Source organism: Dendrobates tinctorius, unplaced genomic scaffold (assembly GCF_039654945.1).
Source record: "Dendrobates tinctorius isolate UK_male_01 unplaced genomic scaffold, ASM3965494v1 ptg000086l, whole genome shotgun sequence".
Lineage (NCBI taxonomy): Eukaryota > Metazoa > Chordata > Amphibia > Anura > Dendrobatidae > Dendrobates > Dendrobates tinctorius.
Genome location: NW_027361754.1, coordinates 28,460,649 through 28,471,114, shown reverse-complemented (window position 1 = coordinate 28,471,114; position 10,466 = coordinate 28,460,649). Strand labels below are relative to the sequence as shown.

At 42.5% G+C, this 10,466-nt stretch overlaps 1 protein-coding gene across 1 annotated transcript in view; it reads left to right on the top strand.

Annotated features, from left to right (window-relative positions):
- The window catches only part of BACE1 (beta-secretase 1), a 122,932-nt gene continuing 112,466 nt past the window's right edge, over positions 1–10,466 (top strand). Inside the window, exon 1 of the mRNA XM_073585234.1 lies at positions 1–624. Coding sequence (XP_073441335.1) covers positions 358–624 — 267 coding nt within the window. The 5' untranslated portion in view covers positions 1–357. The remainder of the gene's footprint in view (positions 625–10,466) is intronic.

Here is a 10,466-nt window from a genome sequence, read left to right as displayed (position 1 = left end):
TTGATTCTATCCTCCTCCACAGCACACAGTGCAGCCGAGGAGGGGGCCCTGACAATTCAGCCTGGCACCAGCAGGAGGGGAGACCGTGGAATGTAGTAAATCCCCAGCCATGGTGAGGGAGGGGGCACAAGGCAACGCCAGGGCCTGGTGCATGAATGTGCTCAGCCTGGTCCTCCTCCCTGCAGACCTCTAGACCAGAGCATCCTTCATCCTCAGGAGGAGGGAGGAGAGAGTGATTCAGGCTCTGTATGATGAAGACTCCCTTAGCTGACATGGAGCACTGGAGGCTTTGAGGAAGAAGGCAACCTGTTTTGAGTTTTCTTAGTACAGAGGGAGGAACGACTGCAGGTTAGAAACATGGAGATCTTGGCTTTTGCAAGTACGAGCAGCCTCTTGCTGATACTACTGCCCTGCTGCCTGCCAGTGACCGCTGGGCAATTGGCCATTAAAGTGCCCCTGAAGAATTATCCAGGGCTTGGTGCGGTCCAGTCCAACAGAGTCAAGAGGTCAGCGGAAGAAGAGACTGGGCAAGAGACCAACTTCATGGACATGAAAGACAACCTGAGAGGGAAGTCTGGACAAGGATATTACGTGGAGATGAGGGTGGGCACTCCTCCCCAGACGGTATGTGTTGGTGGCCTTATGCCAGGGCTTCAATGTGTGTACTATAATACGCTGGATATAAAATGGGCAAAACAAACAATAAGTTTGGGATTTTGGATTAAAAATTGGCAGCGTAAATATGTAAGTCTGGTTCCCGGCGGGTGAGAACTTCCATTAAGGCGTCAATATTAGCAGTGAAGGAGCAGATTCATTTCTGCTGTAATCGTATGTTACATTGTATCATGCAGTGAGCCATTTTTGTTTCCAGTGCATCATGTTGTATCAACCAGAACAAGTCTACAAGTCAGTCCCTGCACCATAAGTTAAAGGAAAGGGGTTGTTTAACATTGATGGCCTATCAGTGGGGGTGCAACATCCACCACCTCTGCCGATCAGATGTTTCTGGTGTCGGTGGCAGCCGGAAGTGCTTAGTAACGGAGCTGCACAGCAGAGCTCCACGGATGGAATAATGGCCAATGCTAGGTACTGCGTATCCTCCCCATTATTGATCTGAATAGGCGGCAGATGTGCAGTACCTGGCCGCAGCCACTATCCCGTTGATGCAGCTGTGCTGTGCTGAGCAGACACCGGGAACAGCTGATTGGCGGAGGTGCCGGGCATTGCAACCCCGCCAATTTGACATTGATGACCTATCCTAATAATAGGACATCAATGCTAACGTCCCGGACAATCCCATTAAGAGGTTATTCCTAAAATATGATGTTATACCCTATCCATTCAAAAGAGGATAACTCTCATAGCAGTGAGACTATGGAACTCTCTGCCATATGATGTTGTAATGAGTGATTCCCTACTAAAATTTAAGATGGGACTGGATGACTTTCTTGAAAAGTATAATATTACAGGGTATATACACTAGTTTCCTTAGTGTTGCGTTGATCCAGGGAGCTAGTCTGATTGCCATATGTGGGGTCGGGAAGGAATTTTTTTTCCCCAATGAGAAGCTTACTGTTTGCCACATGGGTTTTTTTGCCTTCCTCTGGATCAACATGTTAGGGCAAGTTAGGACAGGATATGGGTTGAACTAGATGGACTTAAAGTCTCCCTTCAACCTTAATAACTATGTTACTATGTTATTGATCGCCAGGGGTCTGGCCACTGGGACCCCAAGAACTTGGCTTTGGAATCCATGAATTGGGATCTGCAAAGTCATATCTTGAATAGAGATGAAATTGACTTTCCCAACAGTCCAATAGACAATAAAGCGGCGATTGAGCATGGCCACCTCCACTCCATGCAAGATGGGCTTGGCGCAGGTTCCAGAGTCCTGTTCTCAGGATCACTGGAGTGTCCCAGCAGTGAGTCACCCAGCGAACGGCACGTTTCCCTTATCCTACTATAGCAGATAACATCATATGTTGGTAATAACCCTTAATTTAATGAAAAGTGATGCAATCTATTCCGCCCAATAGCCAGCAGGTGATGGCTGTGTATTACAGCTAGGACCTCCTGGCTTGGTGTGTGTGTCATTATCTCTGTCCATCAATGCGCCTGTGACGTGATCGCGGGTCACTGACGGGTTATTATGACAGCTGGGGGTCAGCTGATGACCCCCATGCCTGTCATTACAGAGCTCCCTGGAAAGCCTGCCTGTGGCCGATAATCAAAGGAGACCGTGATTTCTGCTGTGGCGTTGCTGTATATAGCAGAAGTGATCAGACAGTCACATCGTCAAGTCCCCTAAGGGGAGTAACAAGAACAGTAAAACAAATGTTTTAAAAAAATATGAAAAAAAAAAAACCAAGAACTAAACGTTCAAATCACCCTCTCTTCCCCATCGAAAAAAAACAATTAACTGATTGGTAAACACCGTATACAAAAAAAATTCAAGAAGGTTAAAATTACGGAGTTTTTTTGGTCGCCACAGTTTCACAAAAAAGGCTAACAAGCGATCAAAAAGTCAAATCTATCCCAAAATGGTACTAATAACAACATAATCTTGCCCTGCAAAAAATAAGCCATCAAACAGCTCAATCGGTCTAAAAATAAGAATGTACAAGTGTCGGAAAATGGCGACACAACCCCCAAAAAATTGTAAGTTAACTTCTGATTTTTTTTCCACCCCTAAAATAAAAAAAAGTAAACGATTGCCATAATCATAATCGTAAAAACAAGTCCCAATAAACAATATCAGAATTGTTCTTTTTTTCACAATTTCACTGGAGTTGGATTTATTTTTTCCATTTCCCAGTACACTATGTGGTAATATGAATGGTGTCATTCAAATGTACAACTTGTCCCGCAAACAAGACCTCATATGTCTATGTGGACAGAAAAATAAAAGAGTTATTGCTCTGGGAAGAAGAGGAGGGAAAACCTTAAAATCAGCATCAAAGAATCACATTTTCTAGGTTCTTGCACAAAGTTTTTGAAGAAGCTCAGAAAGGACTTTGTTCCAAACATCTTGGAGACCTGACCCCAGATCTTCCATGTATGGGGCTTGTGCGGATCCTTCATGTGATCCCAGACAGACTGGATGATGTGAGGTCAGGAATCTGTGGGGACGGATCATCACTTCCCGGGCAGTCACGGACCGCCCCAGACACGTTAACCCCTTGCACACCACGATCAAACACGATCGCGGTGTACCGGGGGTTAAGGGGAAGCATCTGCAGGGAGGGGGCTCCTTCCGTGCTTCCCTGAGCCCCCACAGCAGCGCAATGTGCAGCGCTGCTGCGGGGGGCTCCTTCCCTGCAGGTCCCCGAATCCAAGATGGCGACGGGGTCCTTCGGGGGCCGGCAGGGAGCTGGCTTCCTCATGCCTGCAAAGCGCAGGCAAGGAGGAAGCCTGTGTAGTGCCTGTGACAGATTGCTGATCTGTCACAGTGATCTGTGATGTGACAGATCAGCGATCTGTCACAGGACAGTGATGTCCCACCTGGGACTATGTAATAAAGTTAAAAAAAAAAAAAGTGTAAAAATAATTTTTAAAAAATCGCGAATTGAATTAATAAAAAATATTCCCTAATAAATTCCTTTTTTTGGAAATAAAAAAAAAAACAATAAAAGTACACATATTTGGTATCGCCGCGTCCGTAACAACCCGCCCTATAAAACTGTCCCATTAGTTAACCCCTTTAGTGAACCCCTTAAAAAATAAAAATAAAAAACGAAGCAAAAAATAATGATTTATTATCATACCGCCGAACAAAAAGTGCAATAACGCGCGATCAAAGACGCATATATCCATGGTACCGCATCATCAGCAAAAAAATAAAAAGTTATAGCTCGCAGAATAAAGCGATGCATAAATAATTATTTTTTATATAAAATTGTTGTTTTCATTGCATAAAAGCGCCAAAACATAAAAAATTCCTAAATGAGGTATCGCTGTAACCGTACTGACCCAAAGAATAAAAACGCGTTATCAGACGGAATGGTGTAAACGCACCCCCCGAAAGAAATTCATGAAACGCTGGTTTTTGTTCATTCTGCGTCCCAAAAATCAGAATTAAAAGCGATCAAAAAATGTCATATGCCCAAAAATGGTACCAATAAAAATGTCAACTCGTCCTGCAAAAAATAAGACCTCACATGACTCGGTGGGTCAAAATATGGAAAAATTATAGCTCTCAGTATGGGGTGATGCAAAAACTATTTTTACAATAAAAAGCGTCTTTTAGCGTATGACAGCTGCCAAATATAAAAACCATCATAAATAGTAAATCAAACCCCCCTTTATCACCCCCTTAGTTAGGGAAAAATAGTAAAATTAAAAGAAAATGTATTTATTTCCATTTTGCCATTAGGGCTTGGCTTAGGGCTAGGCTTAGGGCTGAGATTAGGGTTAGGGGTGTGTTGGGGTTAGAGTTGGAGTTATAATTGGGGGGTTTCCACTGTTTGGGCACATCAGGTGCTCTCCAAATGCAACATGACGTCTGATCTCAATTCCAGCCAATTCTGCGTTGAAAAAGTCAAATGGTGCTCCTTCCCTTCCAAGCTCTGCCATGCGCCCAAACAGTGTTTTACCCCCACCTATGGGGTATCAGCCTACTCAGGACAAATTGCAAAACAACTTTTGGGGTCCAATTTCTCCTGTTACCCTTAGGAAAATGAAAAATTGGGGGCAAAAATATCATTTTTGTGGAAAAAAATGATTTTTTTCTTTTCACGCCCGGGCGTTATAAACTTCTGTGAAGCACTTGGGGGTTCAAAGTGCTCACCACACATCTAGATAAGTTCCGTGGGGGGTCTAGTTTCCAAAATGGGGTCACTTGTGGGGAGTTTCAATCGTTTAGGTTCATCAGGGGCTCTCCAAACGCACATGACACCTGCAGACCATTCCATCAAAGTCTGCATTCCAAAACGTCACTACTTCCCTTCCGAGCCCCGACGTGTGCCCATGCAGTAGTTTTCTCCCACATATGGGGTATCAGCGTACTCAGGACAAATTGGACAACAACTTTTGGGGTCCAATTTCTCCTGTTACCCTTGGGAAAATAAAAAAATTGGAGACTAAATGATCATGTTTGTGGAAAAAATACGATTTTTTTATTTTCATGCCCGGGAATTATAAACTTCTGTGAAGCCCTTGGGGGTTCAAAGTGCTCACCACACATCTAGATAAGTTCCTTGGGCGGTCTAGTTTCCAAAATGGTGTCATTTGTTCGGGGTTTTCAGTGTTTTGGTACGTCATGGGCTTACTCAACAAATGAATAAACCAAATTAAATTGAAGTCCAAATTATAAAGACTTAAAAAATGTTTTATTAATTACACAAAAACCAGACAAAAAGGACATAATGCAACACCATAAAATGTCATAATACAGTGGTTTTCAACCAGTGTTCCGCGGCACACTAGTGTGCCGCGACACATGGTCGGGTGTGCCGCATGTCCACATGGCTAATTTACATGCGATGCAAATTAGCCATGTGGAGGCAAGCAGGGCGGCGGGTCGGAGAGGCAGCAGTCCCGTGTTCCTGTGTCGCTTCCTCCCTGACACAGCAGTCAGCGGCGCGGCTGGATGACATCATCATTCAGCCCCGCGGCTGCTGTGCCAGTGAGAGGAAGCTGCCGGTGAGGAGAGGTGAGGGGTGTGTGTGTGTGTGTGTGTGTGTCTAGGTGAGAGGTGTGTGTTTGTGTGCGTGTGTAGGTGAGTTGATGGATGTGATGAGAAGCAATGATGGGAGTCATGGAGAAGGCGGTGATGGGGGTGATAAGAAGGCGGTGGTGGGGTGAGGGCAATGATGGGGTTGTCGAAAGGGCAATAATGGGGTGGTGGGGAGAAGGAAATGATGGAGGTAGTGGAATGGGCAATTTCTACATGAAGGGGATTATGATGGGGCATATTACTACAAGAAGGTGATAATGATGGGGCATATTACTAAAAGAAGGGGATAATGATGGGGCATATTACTAAAAGAAAGGGATAATTATGTGGCTCATATACTGCAATATAAAGGGGTACAATGAGAAATACTATGGCCATGAGGCTGGAGTACAAGCGCCAGCTCATATACTATATATATATATGGTATATGCTGATAATTATGTGGCTCATATACGTGGGACTGTATGTATGATTTTACATGGGACTGTATATATATATGGGAATACTGAGTGAGTAAAAATACATTTAGAATCTATATTATTAACTATATGTATAATATGTACTGTTTTAGTGTCATTTTGTGCCATTTTGGTTGGTGGTGTGCCCCGGGATTTTTTACGTATAAAAAGTGTGCCGCGGCTCAAAAAAGGTTGAAAATCACTGTCATAATACATGAAGGTAGTTACTTAGTAGGCACATAAGCCATAAATAAATATAGTGATCATAAAAATTCCATCCGCAACAAAGTGCATATAATAAGCAGGTAAAGAGTATAAAAACTCAAATAAAGTGCATAGGAAATGTAATAAGATCAAAGATACCCGTGATCAATGGCTACATGCGTCTCCAGCTCCCTCCAACGTACGTTTCGCCTACCGTGGCTTTCTCAAGACTCCTTGAGAAAGCCACGGTAGGCGAAACGTACGTTGGAGGGAGCTGGAGACGCATGTAGCCATTGATCACGGGTATCTTTGATCTTATTACATTTCCTATGCACTTTATTTGAGTTTTTATACTCTTTACCTGCTTATTATATGCACTTTGTTGCGGATGGAATTTTTATGATCACTATATTTATTTATGGCTTATGTGTCTACTAAGTAACTACCTTCATGTATTATGACATTTTATGGTGTTGCATTATGTCCTTTTTGTCTGGTTTTTGTGTAATTAATAAAACATTTTTTAAGTCTTTATAATTTGGACTTCAATTTAATTTGGTTTATTCATTTGTTGAGTAGGTTTTCATTGTCTTTCATGAATATCCGTATATGCTATATAGGTTGTTGGCTTGTTTACGTCATGGGCTTTCCAAACGCGACATGGTGTCCGATCTCAATTCCAGCCAAAAACGTCAAATGGCGCTGCTTCCCTTCCGAGCTCTGCCATGCGCCCAAATAGTGGTTTACCCCCACATATGAGGCATCAGCATACTCAGGACAAATTGCACAATAACTTTTGGGGCCCTGTTTCCCTTGGGAAAATAAGAATTGGGGGTGAAAAGATAATTTTTGTGGAAAAAATATGATTTTTTAATTGTACGGCTGTACATTATAAACTTCTGTGAAGCCCTTGGGGGTTCAAAGTTCTCATCACACATCTAGATAAGTTCCTTGGGGGGGTCTAGTTTCCAAAATGGTGTCATTTGTGGGGGGTTTCCACTGTTTTGGTACATCAGGGGTTTTCCAATCGAGACATGGTGTCCGATCTCAATTCCAGCCAAAAAAGTCAAATGGCGCTGCTTCCCTTCTGAGCTCTGCCATGCGCCCAAATAGTTGTTTACATCCACATATGGGGTATCAGCGTAATCAGGACAAATTGCACAATAACTTTTAGGGTCCTGTTACCCTTGGGAAAATAAGAATTGGGGGTGAAAAGATCATTTTTGTGGAAAAAATATTATTTTTTAATTGTACCGCTGTACGTTATAAACTTCTGTGAAGCCCTTGTGGGTTCAAAGTTCTCACCACATATCTAGATAAGTTCCTTGGGGGGGGTCTAGTTTCCAAAATGGGGTAACTTGTGGGGGGTGTCCACTGTTTAGGTACATCAGCGGCTCTCCAAACGTGACATGGCGTCCAATCTAAAATCCAGCCAATTTTGCATTGAAAAAGTCAAACAACGCTCCTTCCCTTCTGAGCTCTGCCATGCGCCGAAACAGTGGTTCCCCCCCACATATCAGATATCATCGTACTCAGGACAAACTGCACAATAACTTTTGGAGTCCAATTTCTCCTGTTACCCTTGGTAAAATAAAAAAAATTGAACCTGAAGTATTTTTTTGTGAAAAAAAGTTAAATGTTCATTTTTTTTTTTTAAATATTCAAAAAATTCCTGTGATGCACCTGAAGGGTTAATAAGCTTCTTGAATGTGGTTTTGAGCACCTTAAGGGGTACAGTTTTTAGAATGGTGTCACTTTTGGGTATTTTCCATCATATAGACCCCTCAAAGTGGCTTCAAATGTGATGTGGTCCGTAAAAATAAAATGGTGTTGCAAAAATGAGAAATCGCTGGTCAACTTTTAACCCTTATAACTTCCTAACAAAAAAAATTTTGGTTCCAAAATTGTGCTGATGTAAAGTAGACATGTGGGAAATGTTACTTATCAAGTTTTTTGTGTGCCGTATCTCTGTGATTTAAGGGCATAAAAATTCAAAGTTTTAAAATTGCAAAATTGTAAAAATTTTTGCCAAATTTCCATTTTTTTCACAAATAAACGCAAGTTATTTAATTGAAATTTTACCACTAACATGAAGTACAATATGTCACGAGAAAACAATGTCAGAATCACCAGGATCCATGGAAGCGTTTCAGAGTTATTACTTCATAAAGGGACAGTGGTTAGAATTGTAAAAATTGGCCCGGTCATGAACGTGCAAGCCACCCTTGGAGGTGAAGGGGTTAAAGACATTGACTGGATGTTGGGGGTCATTGCTCTACTGCAGAAGAAAATTGGAGCCAATCAGATGCCTCCTTGATGGTATTACATGAAGGGTAAGAGTCTGCCTGGATTTCTCAGCACTGAGGACACCATTAACCCCTTCACCCACCACCTTGGGATCTTCCGTTTTTGTGTTTTGCTCCCCTTCTTCCCAGAGCCATCACTTTTTTATTTTTCCATCAATATGGCCATGTGAGGACTTGTTTTTTGAGGGACGAGTTGCACTTTTGAACAACACCATTGGTTTTACCTTTTAGTGTACTGGAAAACAGGAAAAAAAATTCCAAGTGTGGAGAAATTGAAAAAAAAAGTGCAATTCCACAAATTATTTTTTTTTTAACATGTTCACTAAATGCTAAAACTGACCTGACCGTATGATTCTCCAGGTCATTAAGAGTTTGCATGCAAAATACCAAAATTGTATCGTTTTGGGGTTTTTTTTAAGTGTTGAAAAAATCCAAAGTTTCTAAAAAAAAAAAAAAAAAAAAGGGCACCATTTTCCAAGACCCATAGTGTCTCCATTTTTCTTATTTGGGGTTGGATGAGGGCTTATTTTTTGTGCACCCAGCTGACGTTTTTATTGATACTATTTCGGTGCAGATACAATCTTTTGATCGTCCATTATTGCATTTTATTGCAATATGGCGACGATCAAAAAAAATGTAATTCTGTTGTTTTGATTATTTTTTCTTGTTACGCCATTTACCGATCTGATAATAATTTTTATATTTTGATGGATTATGTACCTTTCAGGTTATCCCTCAAGTATCCTCACTAGTCTTCCCTTCTTTTGAGGTCCATGCTGTCAGACTCTACACCACCTTCTCCATGCGAGTGGCGGTGGTATATCGTCCTCCCGGCCCCTCCCATCAGTTCCTGGATCATTTTGCCACTTGGCTTCCACATTTTCTCTCCTGTAACATCCCTACCCTCATTATGGGCGATTTCAACATCCCCATTGGTCTTCCCCACTCCCCATCTGCTACTCACCTTTTATCTCTAACCTCCTCGTTTGGCCTTTCACAGCTTACTAATTCTCCAACACATGAAGATGGAAACTCCCTCGACTTGGTCTTCTCTCGGCTTTGTGCAGTGAATTATTTCACAAACTCCCCTCTCCCGCTGTCTGATCACAACCTTCTTTCATTCTCTATCAAGAACTGCCAGGCCGCTCAGGTCTCCCCCACTGTCCATACGTATAGAAACATACAGGCCATTAACACCCAGAAACTTACGATGAACTTGCGGTCTTCATTGGCCCCTATCTCCTCCCTCTCATGTCCTGATTCTGCACTGAAGCATTACAATGAAACACTTCAAACTGCCCTGGATTATTTTGCACCTCCTATACATAGAACAACACGACAAAGACAGCGACAACCCTGGCACACCCTGCAAACACGTTTCCTGCAGCGGTGCTCCAGGTGTGCTGAACGTCTATGGAGAAAATCCAATCTATAAGAAGATTTCATCCATTATAAGTTCATGCTTAGAACATACAACACTGCCCTTCACCTCTCCAAACAAACCTATTTCAACACCCTCATCACCTCACTGTCCAATAACCCGAAACGTCTCTTTGACACTTTTCATTCCCTGCTCAACCCAAGAGTGCAGGCCCCAACCACAGAGCTTCAAGCTGACGATCTGGCCAATTCAAATAAAAAATTGATCATATCCGACAGGAAATTATCTCCCAATCATCTCATACCATGCACTGTCCTCCCTCCCCCACTGCATCTAGCTCACTCTCTGAATTTGAACCAGACACAGAAGAAGAAGTAAGCAGGCTCCTTGCATCTTCTCGCCCAACCACTTGCACCAGTGACCCATTTCCGTCACATCTGCTC